The sequence below is a fragment of the Scomber scombrus genome, chromosome 23 (genome assembly GCF_963691925.1).
Source record: "Scomber scombrus chromosome 23, fScoSco1.1, whole genome shotgun sequence".
In the NCBI taxonomy this organism is placed as follows: Eukaryota; Metazoa; Chordata; class Actinopteri; order Scombriformes; family Scombridae; genus Scomber; species Scomber scombrus.
In genome coordinates, this window is record NC_084992.1 from 7,056,818 (window position 1) to 7,075,622 (window position 18,805).

General features: G+C 38.8%; 1 protein-coding gene across 1 annotated transcript in view; it reads right to left on the reverse strand.

Annotated features, from left to right (window-relative positions):
* Nucleotides 1-18,805, reverse strand: part of trpc5a (transient receptor potential cation channel, subfamily C, member 5a) — an 80,705-nt gene that overhangs the window by 22,444 nt on the left and 39,456 nt on the right. Inside the window, exons 8-12 of the mRNA XM_062444909.1 lie at nucleotides 13,309-13,446; nucleotides 12,207-12,405; nucleotides 8,392-8,531; nucleotides 3,419-3,619; nucleotides 2,588-2,709 (exon numbers count right to left, since the gene is read on the reverse strand). Coding sequence (XP_062300893.1) covers nucleotides 2,588-2,709; nucleotides 3,419-3,619; nucleotides 8,392-8,531; nucleotides 12,207-12,405; nucleotides 13,309-13,446 — 800 coding nt within the window. The remainder of the gene's footprint in view (nucleotides 1-2,587; nucleotides 2,710-3,418; nucleotides 3,620-8,391; nucleotides 8,532-12,206; nucleotides 12,406-13,308; nucleotides 13,447-18,805) is intronic.

Here is an 18,805-nt window from a genome sequence, read left to right on the forward strand (position 1 = left end):
TAAAATAAAGATATTTGATGAATAAAGTGGGTTTAATTGGTACTGTGACTCCATTTAAGCCCATGTGTGCTCCAAATAAGACCACGTCATGATTTATTTACTAAATATATAAAAAAATATTGATTACAAAGAATTAAAAACAGCAATATATGTATTCAGTAACATGTTAAATATTAAAAAATGAGGAAAAAAAACCTCCTCAGCCAAATCTTAAAAGGTCTGCCTTCAGATGTAACCTCCTTTGTAATCATCAACATTTTCATAAGTAATTGTAACGGATTACAGTTACATTTCTTTTGTAATTTAGTTAAGTAACGCTGTTAGATGTAACTAGTTACTCCCCAACACTGGTTGCTATTTAACTAAAGAAAGAACAGATTTTTTTTTTGTTAGATTTTGTAATGTTGCACAAAGAGGAGAAACGATAAGGGAAATATATATATAGAGAAGTGGAGGCGAGTGAATGAAGCTGACTTTAGATTTGCATCTATACACTTCAGATTAGGACCTTTACATATCACACACGGTTCGATTTCCATCTGCTGACTGTCAACAACTAAACCCAGACTGGACCTGACCTGCGTCATCACGCCTCCAAATCATATTAAAAACTGGCTCAACAGTCGTCATGTGTCTCTGTTTTTCATCTCTTAGTGGCCACAATCTGATTGACTACGTGATAATGTGTTGATTGTATTTAATATCTATGAAGGTGCATTTTTTACCTTTAATGATAAGAGACACAATAAAAAGTTGGAAGTGTAATCTGTTGTTTTGGCATCCGTTCCAGTCCTATCATTGTCCCGAGCGCTTTACTTTAATGGAATCAATTACAGATCAATACTGCTATTATCTAAAACAAACCACAGGTCTCATCAATATTCGGCCCACTGACTCGGCTTTGGCTCCTGCTCTGCTTCCCTCAGCAAAGACACTCTGCTAGTGTGTGTGTGTGTGTGTGTGTGTGTGTGTGTGTGTGTGTGTGTGTGTGTGTGTGTGTTGCAGAGCTGCCATATGAACCATAATTTAAAGTTGGCTTCTCGGTAAGCGAAACCCCCGACTCGCTTTCCACATTTTCAAATTCACCCGTCATGCAAAAATAACACATTAATATTCTTCACGTCTGCTGAATGAGCCTCTGGTTCTCAGCCTGAGCTGCTGCTTGACACCAAAAAATCGTTTCCATATCATTATATTATCTGGTGCAACGACGCATAAGAGGAATGTGTGTTTGAATTATGGTCGATGCAGCAGCTCTACACACACACACACACACACACACACACACACACACACGGATATGATTTGACTTTCAGGATGATGTTTAAATGAATGTTTGAATCATTTGTGAAAAAGGAAGACATTATTTCCGCCTTGAATGAGAAAACAAGACATTTCAGGAGTATTTAAGGATCTACAAGAACCATAAAAATACTGGAGCAACTTGTAATATGACTGAAATTTATATTTTTGGATTAATATATTTAGATTTACCTTCTTAAAGAGGACGATCATCAATCATTCGCATTTCCAGCTCTACATGATATTCTGGGGCTCTACTGGAGTATCTTTCCAGTTAAAAACTCCATATTTATCGTATATTGGTCCTTTATGCAGCGCCTCAGTTCAGCCTCTGTCTCTTAACAGGTTGTTTTAACTTCTGTCTCTTTAAGGCCCCCTTCCTTCCTCTCGATGAGACACTCTGTTCTGATTGGTCAGCTTCAGGAAGTGTCTGACGCTACGTACGCAAACTATCGTAGTCGGGTTTCACTACTTTTTTCTCAAAATGTGAACTTCTCAAATACATCCGCACACGTTGGAGCTGAAATACAATCCAAAATACGCAAAAAATGGAAAATTCAAACAACCTCAGCTTTAATGATTAAGGGACTGACCGCTGTTTATGGACACGCAGGTCGTCATTACATGCTGTATGTTCACCTTGTGTTTTGTAACTATGACTATGTTTAGTATCAACATCCAACATAATAACAGTATACAGTATAAATAACCTAAAATGACAACAAATATTTAAAGTTTTCCCCTGATTAGATTAGGTGGAAAACCCAGATGATGGTATGATGTGGTCAATTATTGAGAAAGGCTTTGAGTTGAAATGATGTAGCTTAGCCTGGAGCGAGGAAACTGTATTTAAAAAAGTATTTACTGTCACTTTTGGGGGTAGTTACATTAATTTCCTGGAGAACTGCCCAAACCGAACCATAACCACTACTTTCCTAAACCTAACCTTAACTGCTGACCTAAAAAAAAAATCTGTATTTTACCAATTAGGGACACGGCTTCTGTCCCTTAGTTAACTGGTGTTAACCCTAGTGTTGTTTTCCCGTCGACAGTCAAATTCAGTCTGGTTTGACAGTTTCTAAAGCATAAGGTATAAATTATCACCCAATTCTGTGTTAGACCTTTTTTTTTAGCCAACTTCAGTTTTGAGCTAACAGGAGGAGGGTTAAGTCTGGTTTGTGTCCCCGAAAATGGCTTAAGTCAACACCTACCAACACACACACACACACACACACACACACACACACACACACACACACACAGATATATTAGGGATGGTACTCACGTTGAGAAGGCATTGTTCTGCCTCTCACAGCGGATTCCCTTGCAGTTGTTGGGCTCCTCTGAAGCTTGGGTCTCATAGTAGAAATACAGCTGGTTCAGACCGTTTGCAAACGCCAGCAGGACCTGCACAAGAAAAAACACTCATGAACATTTTTATACTAAACATCATTATTCTGTTGGGTTTTCTTTTCTTAAAGCAACTACACTTTTTTTGAAAAATGAGTCAATTCTGTTTAGGGTTTGTTTCTTTTTTTTTCCCTTTTTGAAATGAACAAATCTAACGTTACATTATGTTACACAAGGATCGACCCTGTGGTTCCTGCAGGGCGTTTTGAAACACACACACACACATATACACACATACACACACACACACACACAGCTTTCACCTCAAAAAGGACTCAAGCGCTACAGCATCATGAATAGTGTTACGTAAGTGAGCATGAAGCAATGTGGCTTGTGCGCCTCGGGCTCTCTGGGATTGATTTTAGGACTTGGGGGAGCCGAGCAATTCACATGTGGATTGCGTTGTGGGTTAGGAGCTCCCTCGAGAAGGAATTAACGAGTTCTGAATGTAATGAATAGGCCTGTAATGTCCTTCTACAACCAATCAAGGGTACAGAGAGCTGAGGGTTTGCTCGCTCGCACAATCATCAAAGATACAAGAGTGCAGGGGGTGAAAAGGAATAAAAACATCAAAGGAAAGTGTCTAGTGGTCTCTACCCATCTTCCATGTCTACATCTGTATTGTAATCTGTCCAATAAAAGGCACAAAAAAAACGATCTAATGATTCACGTGTGACACAAAAAAAAGTCAAACATATTCTTTTACCAGACAGTAAATGAAGAGAAACTTGAGGATGTCCAGCAGCATCCGTCCCAGCGAGATCTGCAGTGGCCCGAGGTGTGAGTTGGCGGTGAAGAGCGAGATGAGTCTGAGCGAGCTGAAGATGTTGGCGATGGCGAACAGAGCCTCGGCTATCAGCGTCGGGTGCCACATCTCCCACTCCTCCCTGGGACGAGAGGAGTTGTACTGGAAGGAAGAGAGAGAGAGACGAGGAGAGTGAGGAAGGATTTCTGAATTAGAAAACACACGTGTAGCAAGACTCTTTATTTCTGTCTTACTGGTAGTTAGATTATAGTTTGATATCAGCTTCATCTCCGTACATTCACTACATTTACTGATCCAGGATGTTTTTAGACGAGAAGCAGAGGGGAAAAACTAGCATAGCATTTGTCCAAAGAGGAAAAATAAACCCTTTCAACATCTACAAACTTCTATGTTATTTCATCAATGTTAAAGCCATTTGGTATTGGGTTCATTATTATGTGTGTATGTTCACGAGTGTAGTTCCTCTTTTGTCCAGTAGGTGGTGTATGAAGTAGGGAAAGGTTTAAAAAAGCATATAGGTTTTTTTTTTACTGTAGTGTTGTGATGTGTGTAGTGTTATGGATTTTGTTATGTAGACATAAATGCATGTCGACAGCAATCTAAACTGTTGATGGATCTAATCATGTAATACAATACCAAACTGAAGCATTGCTATGTATATTTGAGCTGAATTATTCATGCTGCACAAACAATACGCATCAACATGTCAAAGATAAGTTATTACAATCATCATTTTCTTGTTAGACAGCAACGAAACATTTAAAAAAAATCTCCTGGGTTTTATTCAGAGTTGGGAAATAAAGCGAAGCTCGCAATTTTACCATGACAACGACTTCTGCTTGATACCTGCAATCGATCGTTTTTGCAACCAGAACTTAAACAATATGACTATTTGTATTTACTTGCTCACAGCCAATCAACGCAAGCGTTCTTTGATTTAATGCGACATGTGATTGGTCGTGGTGAATTTGAGTTAGCGAGCTTAACAGTTCAGCAGCCAAGATGCCACCTAAACGCTCTAAAGTGAGGCTACACTAAATGTGTAATGGGTATCGAATGACGTACTCAGTTGGAATCAGTATCACTTTAAGGGGTACTTGGACTGGTATATATTTTTTAAATGATACCCAGCCGTATTCAATATATAAACAAATTAATTGTTTGTGAAATCATAATGTCTTTACATCTACAAGTGTTAATTCCACAAGGAGTTGTTTAAAGTCACCTAAGATTGAGCTACGCTAACCGTTTCCTCCCGCTTTCAGGTTTTGCGCTAAGCTAGGCTAGCTCTCCTCCACCCATCTCTCAATATTATTGTCAGTATCTTATCTTACTGTCAAGTAATCATGAAACAAATAAATAAATAAAACCAACATCTACTTTATTTAACTGTTGGCAACAAACAAGCACACAAACTAGCTAAGAAGCAGCAGCACTTTGATGATTGACGTTTGCAGCGCTGTTTCCGAAACATCAGCGTAAAGAAAAAAGTACTAGATAAACGTCAAAGAGCTTCTGCATCATTGCAAGTTAAAGTGCTTCTTTGCTGCCTAATATTAAATTAACCATAATGTGCAACTCAATGTAGATTTAAGCTAAACAAAATCTGGTCCATTGTTGACCAAAAACGATTAAAAGATTAGTTTCGAGATTCACTTTAATGGTCACTCTCATGCATTTGCATACATAAAAAAGAAATAATGTATTGCTTAAAATAAAACCAAGAGAATAAATAAAAAGAGGATACAAGGCAAGATTTTCTAAAATAAGTATTACAAATAAATAAGCTAAGAATCAATAAATAAGCTAAGAATCAATAAGCCACATTTTCCTTCATTACTATGAAGACACACGCTGTAGTTTATTTTGACTCAATCTCACATGCTGTGCACCTGCCAGAATACTCACTACAGCAGTAAATATGTATTAATCCACACTGGAAAATACAGTAGTTCCCAACAGATGCATTATTTTCCTCCTGTGTGACTTACATTCGCTATAAAATTCAGTGCCTATCTGTTTTAGGAAATAACTTGGCTTAAAAAAAGAAAAAAGAAAAAAAAGGAAACTATACATTTGTGACCATTTTTGAAAAGATTTATGTGTTTAAGGGCTGAGTGTTAACCGTAAGGAAATTGGAAAGTATCAAGAGACACTTTTAGTTTCGGTGTATTCATGTTCTTACAACAGGAAGAAAAAAGAAAAAGAAAACACTATTATTATCCCGTTACTCTCAGATAGAAAGCAATAGTTTTCCGCATAATGTTACAGTATTCAAAGATAAACACCCTTTTTTTTAATAGTTCTCCAACACCACCCACAAATCGACTAAAACCACTATTCTTAAACTTAATACAGTTCATAAGTGCAGTCTTTCTCTTTCTCCCTCTCTGACCTCCCTCATTCTCTTTGTCTGCCAGCTTTCCTCTCAATCTGACACTTCCACCCATCACTCTTCTTTTCCAGCACTGCGTCTCTCTGTCTCTCTCTCTCTCTCTCTCTCTCTCTCTCTCTCTCTCTCTCTCTCTCTCTCTCAATCCCATCCCGCCATCTTTCTCCACATCTCTCAGTTTTCTCATGCTTGGCTTCCTCCTCATTCCAAATTCAGCCATTAAACTTCCACAGGACTTCTGTCTTGTTAACTCTGCCTCTATTAGCATTCACCCTCTGCACACACACACACACACACACACACACACACACACACTATACACACGCACACACAGACGAAGAGACACACACTACACACACACACACACACACACTCTCAGAGCGACAGCCGGAAACAGAAACATGCACACAGATGCACACACTCATTAATTTATAGACTCTTGCACTTTCTCTCAGATGCACTCTCTCTCTCTGTCACTCACACACACACATACAATACACACACACACACACACACACACACACACACACACACACAATGACAGAGCAAAATTTGGGACTGTCAGCTCTCTGGAGGACTTTAAATATTCAAATGAAAAAAGAAATGTGGAAAATTTAAGACCGATATTCTCATGATACCGCTGCTACGACGCACATCTACAAACAAACCGATCTGAATGGGACAGTACAAGCACAACTTTCCTTTCATTAGTGCAGTTTTTTTTGCTTCTTTTTATTCGGGACTGTGGCACCATTAGCGATTTACATGTAAGCAGAGTTCGCAATATGCTTTCATGAAACAGGCCTGGGACCTGCAGGTCGACGACATGTCTCAGCTTTCATTGACTTTTCTTCTATTTAAGATTTGCAAACACTCAAACTGACACTGTACACTCTGCAATTAAGATTTTATATTTATAGGTGCGTCGTACAACACACAACACACTAATAATCTGACACAATTATGGCGCCTTAAGTGTTTATATAGATTTTCTCTATTTGTGTGCAAACTTTTACCAATGTATTTTTATGTAAGGATACAAGTGTGTGTGTGTGTATGTACTTTATGTAGCATCTGTATCTATATATGTGTGTGTGCAAACTGTATATGCATATATACGTATATATGTGTGTGTGTGTGTGTGGGACCTGTGTAGGAGGGCCACCCGTCTCCATCAGTGACTCACAGCTGCTGCAGATGGCCCGGCCGTCTGGTGTGTGTGTGTGTGTGTGTGTATGTATGTGTGTGTATGATTACATTACATTAACTTTTAATAAATAGATAAACCTTGTATGCATGAAGAGCATGCGGCTAAACAAAGCATTATTAAAGCCGAAAGCTGCGCTGCGGCATCAAAGTGAAACTCACGGTTGAATTGCTACATGAGACAAACAGCAGTCGGCTGTTTCGTAGGTCAAAGGTCACGTGTGATGTTTACAGTGCATATAAACAGCAATTATACACATTAAAGCTACGAACTGATTGGCTATTTAATATTTCATCTTGCGGCTCTTGCATGACTGAAATCATGATCACAGAACTAACTGACCGAACATTTTTCTTCACTATCATTAAACAGGTGAAAAAAGGAAGAAAAACCAGAATAAATTAGTGGATTTATTCATTTGCTGCAAATCTGCATTTTATGACACAGCAAATGTAAAACACACATTTCACAGTTGAATCACTTCTGTATTTGCTGAGTACAGTCTGCACGATCATACGTTTTGGGATGCAACCCTGCCTCCTGGAAATCCCGTTCATTTAGCACTAAACTGTTGTTCCAATTAAGTCGCATTAGCACCACATACTCGCTGCCTGGATTATGTTGTGAGGAAAACATTTAAAGTGAATTAAATATCATCCTTGAGTCTTAAGCAGGAGTCTGTGGTGGATGTGGGAATACAAAGTGCTGGGCTTGGCACCAGAGACTGATGTTTACATCCTGAGTCCAGTGTGTGGTCATGTAAAGTGCTTTTTGTTGAAGATCTTCTTTTTCTTTATTTTAACCCACAACACCTGGTTTTATGTAGCTTCCCTTTTTCCCCCCCTCACAAGCTGGGTTGTAACAAAGTGAGGAAGCCTTTTTGGATGAGAGACAAGAACCAGTTTTTTTTGCCTTTTCCTTGTTATGCTATTTTGCATATCCGGATGCTTCATCATGTAACTCTGTTGCTTGGTGCAGATTACTTTAAAAAACACTGTAGTTTGGTTACTTTCAATTCAAATCACACCAAAAGGCACTTTTCACATAGAGCAGGTCTAGACTGTACCCTTTAATTTAATTTAAAGAGACCCAACATCCCCCCATGAGAAGCACTTGGCGAGGAAAAAGCCCCCTTTTAAACCTCAAGCAGAGCCGGACTCTAGGTGGGCGACCATCTGCCTCGACAAAACTGCTGCCACTGCACATTTTTCTCCTCTCTCCTTCTGCTTTGAGAAGCTTGATTCCTGTCTGGATGACTGGTTCTTGTTCAGGTTTCAGTTTGTGCTGTGGACAGTAACAGTTGCCCGGTCGTACCTTAACGTAGGCCACTATCTTCAGCGATATGGTGGCCAAGTAGAGCGAGTTCATGGCGAAGTCCATCAGATTCCACCAGTCGTGGATGTACTCTGTGAATCCACCGTCCCACATCTCCTTAATCTCTGCCCAGATGAAGCCTGAAACACACAGACACACACACACACACACTGCTGGTTATTTAAACACACTCATAGAGTCATGCATGTATGAGCACATTAATGTCATCCATCAGTGCTTCCTGTTTGCTTGTTTCCTGCTTTTGTTGGATGTTGGATGTTGTTGTTTTGGCTGCAGCCTCGAGGCCAACAAACATATTTGGTCTGTGTAAAGAAACTTCAGGCAAAGTTAGTTTTTATTCTAAATAATTCATAAAGTTATTTTCTATTTCATCTGGTCTCCCTACAACATGACATTTACTGTATATTTGGAGTTATATTAGATCTGTCCATCAAGTTTTTCCCTTGTGGTGGAATGACGTTAATAAAATTGCAGAGGAATAACCGAAGGAATAATCTTTTGCTCAAAGATTTCTCTTCACTAACAGAGGAACTGTAACTAGTTGTACAAGTAATGAAAGATCCAATAGTTGGTTTATTGTTTTAATACAAGATCATGAAAGTATGTTCACTGCTTTCTATTTGCTTTTTTCTTTTCTTTTCTTTTTTACAATGATCCCTTAAAAACACTTGTGACAAAGATATGTAATAAAGGCATAATATTTTACCATTTGACAGTAAACTTAATTGTCTAAAATGATGCCAGTGCACTGAAACAGTAAACTACACTGGGAATTTAATAATTATAAATAACTATAACTAACTAAATACCAAGAAAACAAACATATTAACACTTATAACGACACTCTGATACTGATACATCTGTGATTGGTCAATATCGGCCCATAATATCAGCTGACTGATATATCGGTCGGGCTCTACTGCTTTCTATCTTATTACTGTGTGTTTAATTGTTTTGCTATTTTTTGAGGTCTCGGTTTTGGGTTTCTGAGTTCTGGGTCAAGCAGAACATGATAAGGGGTCAACAGTCATATATGGCTCATTTCTTTATTTCCTTAAGAAACTATAATAGATTAGGTTTGTTATAATACCAATGTTATGTCCTGTCTCCTTATTGTACAATAATAAAATACTTTAACATGTAACCCAGCTGTGTACTTATGTATTATTTAATATATATTCTTTTGTGTTTTCAGACTTTTTTTCAGTCTTTCTTTTTTAAGGTTTTGGACATGATAAGAGTGACACATTATGTTTAAAAATTACCATAAAAGTAAGATTCATTGCTTTAAAATGAAACCTCAACCATTAGAAGCCGAGGAGTTTTTTTATTAAAGCATGAAACACCTGCAGTGACAAGGAAATATTGCAAGCATAACAATTGAAATAAAAAGTAAAAAATTAGCTTTGGGAAACTTTTTGTGACAGGCGAGACTGAAACCTTTCGGATGATGCAAACTTTTAGAAGTCGCTTTCATTTCGAGGAAATTTGAGGGAAGTAACAGCGGAAAAAAAGATCTAATGTTTAATCATCAGCATTACAACCTGCTACTGTGGCAGGGTTTGTTTTTTTTTTTTTGCAGCTGAGCGATTTCAAAGAGAGAAAAAGCCAGAAGAAGAAGAAGAAGAAGAAGAAGAAGAAGAAGAAGAAGAAGAAGAAGAAGAAGAAGAAGAAGAAGAAGAAGAAGAAGAAGAAGAAGAAGAAGAAGAAGAAGAAGAAGAAGAAGAAGAAGAAGAAGAAGAAGAAGAAGAAGAAGAAGAAGAAGAAGAAGAAGAAGAAGAAGAAGAAGAAGAAGAAGAAGAAGAGAAGTTACAGTATTGAGGAGAGCAGATGGTTTTGTGTGTTTCCAAGAGATTATGATTTGGAAATGATTGGTGTCAGCTCGGAGAGAGAGAGAGAGAGAGAGAGAGAGAGAGAGAGAGAGAGAGAGAGAGAGAGAGAGAGAGAGAGAGAGAGAAAGAGAGAGAGAGAGAGAGAGAGAATATGGAGATGTAATCACTCATTTTTTTTTCACACCCACCAACCCAACCAACCTACACTCGCTCACACACACACACACAACCACCTCCTCCACACACACCCACGTCCCTCTATACAAACATACAGTCAACGTCTCTCACACACATACACACACACACACACACACACACACACACACACACACACACACACACATGTACTGACACACTCCGAGGCCTCTACATGATTAGCAATCAAAGTAAAAGAAATTTGTTTATTTACATTAAATTTAAATCTGGTTTGTTTTTTCATTGTCTGGACAGAAGAGACATTTCTCCTCCATCGGGCTTCTTATTGAACAGCGACTCATTCAAGTGGAGGAAAATATGAGATGAGGTGAGTCATTTATTAAAGAGAAGAAGAAAAAAAACTCCAGGAAAGAAAAAAGGAAATACAAAAGGAGAAATAAACTGTGACATAAGTTGACTGTGGAGAGAAAACAGGCTGTGAAACTGTGATTTCTGGTGTTAAAATTTCACTCTAACCACGATTCTTCTCCGTCTCACTTAATCTAACAAACCGGTCACATAAGAGTCCAGCTTATGTTTATATATTACTCAATTTAATTCATGTGTAATCATTGCCTGGTTTATATTCATAGGTAATGTTTTTATGAATAAAATCACATCCTGAGTGCTTTGTGTTTAGGTTCATGCAACAGGAGCGAGTTAGTTAAGTTAAGTGAAGGATAAAAGTCAAATGTTAATGAATACGTTACGCTTCAAGTCACTGCATTAAGCTTATGATGCGTCTCAAATCACATACTTCTGTTAGTAGATTTCTGTGTAGTGCACTGTGTACTTATTTGTGTAGCGTAGCATTAACGTTCATGTTATTGTTCGCGGTACCAAATCATTACAGACTGCTAAATTAAGCCAAGAAACCTACTGATGGCTTATATCTTAATGCAAAATACAAATATATAATTTACATTTGTATAATGTGATGATGTCACCATAGTTACAACTACCTCGGCCGTCATTTCCAGGTTGAAAAGCGACCCCTGCCCTTCTGCTATGTAGCCAAGATGGCGACTGTTTTAAGGGGAAACCATCCGGATACTCACGTGCACTGCATTTTTCCATACTTCTCAGTTTGAACACACTTACACACTCACAATATTAAGTGGTAAGTACAGAAATACGAGATTTGAGACTCAGCACAAGACTTTCTCCAACTTTAACCCAGTGCTACCAGCAGCTTTCACATAACCTTTAAATAGTAAAATAATGCGTTTTGGCAGACTCATAAGACCAACATGGCAAAAAACGAATAAATGTTTTACTGATACTTTTAGAATCAACATTTTTGTGAACTGTCACATATGTTTTCCTCATTATGTCAACGAGTTGTGGAGCTACAGGTCATTGTGATGGATGATTTTGGGAGGTGTAGACGTATATTCTGTAACCCAAAGCTGAACTATCACAATTACCAGAATTATTACACACTAAAGCTGCTGCAACTAACAACCATTTTTATTGCCGATTAAATTAACAATGGAAAATTTCAATTGGACTTTCCTAGAGCCTGAAGTGATATGTGTCCAAAATCCCAAAATACTAATTATATAATCACTTAAGACAAATATTAATAGGAAATGCTCATATTTGAGAAGCTGGAAGCATGAAATGTTTGCTTGAAAAATGAGCCAAACAACTAATTTTCAATACAATCAACCAATTAATTAAATGGACAATTAAACAAGAAGCAAGAGGAGAAAAAGAACAAACTAGAAAAATCTGTAAGCGTATAAAAAGGTTTCATTTTCATACCCAGCACCCACGGGAGAATCATCCACTCCACGATGGTGGGTGGGGGTCCCTGCATGTGGAGGTTGGTCCGGGCGATGTGCTGCGAGGCCAGCAGCAGGAGGAAGAGGAAGGTCAGGTAGGACGCTGTGTGACAGATGAACTTGATGAAGGGCTTCTTTATGAAACGACCCAGCGCGCTCTTCGGAGCCAACAGGTAGATCTGAGGAAGAGGAAGAGGAGGAGGAGGAGGAAGAAGAGGGGTTACAATAGGAGAAAGACAAGAGGAGAGGAGAAGTTGAAGGAGACAGGAGTAAAAACAGGAAAAAAGGAGAGGAAAGGAGGACAGAAGACAGAGAAAGGAGTGAAAATGAACACAAACAAACTTATTACGGCGCCTGAATTTAGTGAATGAACCAGAGTCGGTGGTGTTACACTTTAAAAGGTATTTGATTTAATTATTTTATTCGAACATATTAATAATAACAAAATGCCCCCAATGAGCATTATGTGAAAATATCTCCAAACACTCATTAACTCCTTTAAAAGCAAAACATAATAATAAATTGTCTCTCTTTTTGGTTTCTTTTTAGGATGAGTGTTGTTGTTGTTGTCATGCTCATGTTGCCTGGCAACAGCTGTTCCATTTTCCAGCCAGTGAGAGTTTTGCTTAATTGCTGCCTGGCAACTAATTTTCTTGGAGGGAAACTCTCTCATCTTCTCTCCTAAACCACTCCATCATTTCTCTGTTCTTTCTTAAGTTTTCTTTCTCTTTCTTTCCCTCTTTTTTGTTTTTTTTTGTTCCTCTACTTATTCACCCCTCTGTTTCCTCTTTCTTTTAATTTATTCCATCTTTTTTAACTGCGTTTCATCCTTGTTCCTCTTTCCCCCCCCCCACTTTCTTCTTCCATCCCATCCACCAAGGGTTTTTTTATTTGCTCGCTCCCTTTTCCCTTCTTCTCAAACTCTCTTTCTTTCCACACTCCTTTCTTGTTCCCTCCCTCCCTTCCTCACTCTATCTTTTCCTCAATCCCTTCTCTCCTCATACATTTCCCTCCCACCTACTTCTCTTTCCTTTTCCTCCTTCTCTCTCTCTCTCTTTCCCTCTCCCTCCCTCCCCACGTACCAGTGAGAAGACAGGAAACAGGAGTCCGATGATGAAGCAGGTGACCAGTTTGACGGCCCAGTGTCGTCTCCTCCAGCCCGGGAAGCCGTTATACCACAGCGTGGCGAGTAGCTGCTGGCAGTTCGGCTGCGCCACAAACTGCAGAGAGAGAGAGAGAGAGAGAGAGAGAAATTGTTTGGCTGTCCGTTTCTTTAAATAAATGAGTTTAACATCGGTATGAAAAAGGATGAATGTGAAAAAAGAGGAGAGACTACAATGTGACCTTTGGAAAACAGAGAAAACATTAATCTTCTGCCTCGACAGAAGCTGTTTCACAAAGAACCTCATGGATCTTTCAAAGGCAATTTTTAGTGACACAGAAAAGACACAAAACTAAAACCTTCAGTGATCCTAAATGAAAAACATAAAATAATAAATATATATATATTATAATAATTTCCATTATTTACAGACAATACATTATTTGATGTGTTGCTACATTGACAAGCAGATACAATGTGAAGCTTTAAAAGTTGTAAAACTCAGTGTGAGATGTGACTTTTTGGAAGTGAGAAGGAGGAGTTTACAACAAGAAAACATTGAGACTTTAAATAAAAACTGCACATTGAACCAAGAAGCAGCGTTTTAAAATCCTCCTAAAGCTCTTTAACGGGACTCGAGCAGGTAAAGCGGAGGATGTTTTACCTTCTGCCAGCAGCTGTTAACGACAAACCAAAAGGTCACTTCCTGCCGTGACAGAAGTGGAGCTGCAGGTTGTTTCCATTTACATCTCACTACGACTCATCCATTAATACTGTTGGCATTACATCAATGACTGTTTGTCCCCCATCAGGCCCTTCAAGCTGCCCTCTGAGTCACCAAGAAACCAGCAGAGTCTTTCTTTACTCTCCTTTTCTTCCCCCATTGTGTCCCCTCCATCCATCCCAGCTTCCCTATGATCCCCCGTTCCCTTCCGTTCTTCCTCTCTGCTTCCCTCCTTTCTTTTCTCTCTCTCTCTCTTTCTCGGCTGCCATCTGAGTCACAGAGAGCCACAAAGCGTTTAATCTCCTGCTCTCTTGCCAAGATCGTATTTTTTTCTTTTTTCTTTTTTGGTTTCTTCCCCACCTTCTTCTCCTCCTCATGTCTGTTTCTTGAGTGATTAGTCTGGTCTTGGTATGAATCCCAGGACTGTAAATAAGCCTCATACTCTAAAAAGGTTTGATTGCTGCGTCTACACACACACACACACACACACACACACACACACACACACACACACACACACACACACACACACACACACACACACACACACACACACACACACACACACACACACACATATATATATACAAAGAAATAAAACAAAAAGCCTATTAAATTAATGGAGGAAAATAAACATCCACCTTCACACAAGGACGCACAACTGTCATCAAGCAAAAAACTTTATCTAAAAGCTTAAAGAGGCAAATTACAAAAAAAACAAACTAAATAAAAGCTCCGGTCAGCAACTTAAACTGTCAATCAAACAAAAGTGTGGGCTTGTTTCATGAATAATTTATCATTAAAATGTTTTATTCGGATCATCCATGTGTGAGTTCCACCATCATGGCTTCTATCATCGCAGAAAAACCTAAATATATGTACTAAATGTTCCAGGAGCTGTCCGTGGTGCTGAACCTACGGGGAGCCCTGGAGCAGCAAACATGTTGCCCGACACAAAAATGTCAACGTTGGACAATCCTGCAAAATCTCAGAATACGTCCAACGTTTCACTTTCTATAATATAATGTCTTCGTAGTTCATAGCTGCAGTTCTTCAGTGTTCTGTATTAACGTATGTCTCTCCGTTTTAAGTTATTATAGTTTATAAAAGTTTTGATGAGAAGTTTAGTAGATTCAGTAGATGAGTTAAGTTTAAAGTTTAAAGCAGTTACAAACTCATTTAGTGACCTCTGAAATCAGACTTTTGAACTCAAGCCAGTTTTACGTAATGCACCTTAAAAGCAAAATCATCTTCAAATTTCCTTTTTAAGATATTGAAGATATTTTTTATTATAAAAAGGAAAAGAGGGTTCTTGTTTAACATGGAAACGTTACGAAAAATGACCTAAAATGTTCCAGATGGGAGTTTTCAGCTGTTACTGTAGTGAAATATGTGCTTGTGTGTGTGTGTGTGTGTGTGTGTGTGTGTGTGTGTGTGTGTGTGTGTGTGTGTGTGTGTGTGTGTGTGTGTTTGTGTGTGTGTGTGCGGTTTGTATGAAGCAGTGTTTCTGTCTTTTTCTGGGAACGGGTGGGTTTCTACACTCAATTTAATCATCTCATTTTCAGCCACACAGCGCTGATAACCAGCGACCAGAGATAAACACACACACACACACACACACACACACACACACACACACACACACACACACACACACACACACTTTTTTGTCATGTTTGATTCTCAAAGCTCCTATCTGGTTATGTGTAAATATGTGTATGTGTGTGTGTGTGTGTGTGTGTGTGTGTGTGTGTGTGTGTGAGAGAGACACAGAGGGAAAGAGGATATTGGATAACGAGAGGATTTAATTATATAGATGAAACGATAGAAGCAGAAAAAAAGGAGGCGAGAGGGGAGGAGAGAGAGTTGAGGTGTTGGAAGTCAAACCAAGGTGGCTGCTCCCTCTTCCTCCTCCTCCTCCTCTTTCTCTCCTTTTTCTTCCTCCCACTCTTTATTTCTCCTTTAATTCCTCTTCTCCATGCTCCTCATGTCCTTCCTCTTCCACAACTAATCCTCTTCATCCTCAGTGCTCCTCCTCCTTCTCTTCTTCTTCTTTCCTTTTGTTCTTCTTTCCTCTCCTCTCCATCTCCACTTCTTTTCTCTTTGCTTTGCATTTTCCTCCTTTCCTTTCTTCCTCTTCCTCTCTCTTTTCCTTTGCCATCCTCTCCTCCGTCTCCATCTATATCACTTGCCTGGCTCCAGTTTGGTTTCCTGTTGCCATGGCAGCAATATGCTAATGAGGGAGTTGATCTCTTGGCTTGGCCAAACTACAGCAGTCTGCTCTTTTCTCTCCTCTTCTGTTTTGGTCTCGGTTTAAGTCGGAGCTTCAGTCAGCAAATGTCCTCGTCATAGTTTACTACTCAGACAGGAAACACTTGACGTAACGGCGCCGTTAAAAAACAGCTCTCCAACTTGTCAGAGAGCCAGAAACAGACGAGAAAGGACAAGAACAAAAACATCTCTGGAGTGTGGAACAACCAGTGAATTAAATTAGTGGGTGTTTGGTCAAATGGTTGTTTGTCCTGTACGTTTCAAGCCTGTGTGTCATGTGGTGTAAGGGTCAGTGACAAATAAGAGTTGGCAAGATGAGCAATTCAAATATTTAAAAAAAAAAAATAGTTTGAAAAGCAGCATCAGGTTTGTTAAAATGTACATTATGTATTGTTGTTGGTTTTATATCATTTGAAATTACATTTGCACCATTTTCTTTAACCAAAAGTAAGACTGAATACTCCTGAAAATGTCAAATGGTGTAACCACAAAAGATAAATATTAAATATTTGATCCACCTACAGTGTATTTAAGTGAACTTATACTAATAATGACTGTAAATGTTTCCTGATCTCCATGGTTACCAGATTAAATGTAATATTTAGAACAATTGTATTCCATTACCTTTATTTAATATGAAAGTTATAATGTAAGATCATGCCAAACTAGTTGATATGGTGTTTTATTGACAATTTACTGTTTTTAAGCAAGTTGAATTATTTGTTTTTATGGTTACACCACTTACACATTTTTACCATAATCCTCTAATATATTCTCTCAAAATGGATTAAGAGCAGAAATTTGATGCTAGGTCCACAAAGAAAGTTATTCATAAGTTTATTTTCACATTTGAACCCCTTTTAAATTTGACTAAACCACATGGACACAAAAAACCCGTCATTGACCCTTATATATGTATATATATGTGTGTGGCTATCGGTGATGAGGGAAGTCACATGATGCCGTCTTCCTGTCTGAATCTACAAGCTCAACATTTTATCAGCATCAAAGGTAACATATGGATGTATTAATATAAGTTGAGAAACAGTGTATTTTATTAGTTTAGTCTGTCTCAGTTACTCCTGGAATATTTTAATAGATTAAAACACTTCAGTCTCTCCGACCTTCATCGGGGAACGTGCATATAGCGGACAAACCTGAAACATTGTGAACTCATAAATATCCCCACAGTATATGAGACTGTGTGTGTGTGTGTGTGTGTGTGTGTGTGTGTGTGTGTGTGTGTGTGTGTGTGTGTGTGTGGGTGTGTCTGTGAGTTTTTCCTCATTTCTATTCAAGTTGTGTTTTCCTCTGATGCATCTGTCGCATATTCAGGTGCACAGAGACATTTTTCAATTAGTTTTCCTGCCAAAATATGCGATATGTGATCCTGTGGGGAAATAAACACTGAGAACATCATTATCAAACCTGTGTATGATTATGTTTAGACACTGGCAGCACTTAGTTAAGGTTATAGAAAGATCCTGGTCTTTGGTTTAATGCAGAATATAAAGGTCTGTAGTGACTTGAAGCATGAGAAACATCATGTTTATTTTACTAAGAGTGCTAAAAAAATGCTTTTACTGCCTGAACCATATCAGAAAAATACATAAATATATCTGTGATAGGCCAATATGACCAGTGTATAGGTCAGGCTCTAAACTCAAACATATTTCTTTCTCTCTCCTCTCTCTCTCTCTCTCTCTCTCTCTCTCTCTCTCTCTCTCTCTCTCTCTCTCTCAAAGCACTTCTGTGATACATTTCCAGTCCGTCTTTAATTGATTACCACGGTCTGCCTCTCGCACTGCCCCCCCCCCTCCCAATACCTCAACTCTCTCTCCCCCTTTATTTCTTTCTCTCTCTCTCTCTCTTTCTCTCTTTCTTTGAGCAAGCCAGGTCAGTGGTGTGAAAACGGCAGAGGATAAAGTCTTGAACTTAATCTCAGCTCGCCTGCAGCACAGAAACCACTCTTGTTCATGCTAATCCAACAGCAGCTTTGCATAACACTGGTGAGGTGAGGTTCGGGTCCACAGAGAGACGGAGAGAGAGAGAGAGAGAGAGAGAGAGAGAGAGAGAGAGAGAGAGAGAGAGAGAGAGAGTGTCGTGAAACGAATTGAAGGGGACGTTAACAAGGATTTTTCTGCTAATGTAACACAACCTTAGACCCAGAAGAACATCTGAGGAGATTCACTTAAACTGCAAACGTACTGAAAACATGTCTGCCTTTTTGAGGAGTACGACAAATATTGGGAAATGTTTTCTGTGTCCTTTCAAGTGTAAAATCAGAAAATGGTCCAGCAGGTGTATTTTTTGAACTTTGGAGCAAGCGAGGCAGCTGTTTCCAGTATTTCTGCTGAGCAAGCTTCATACTCATTGGACAGTCAGGAGAGTGGTATCGACCATCTCCTCTCACGCTTGGAAAGAAAGCAAATAAGCATATTTCCTTAAAAAAAAGAAGAAAAAAAAAGGTTTTAACAGTAAG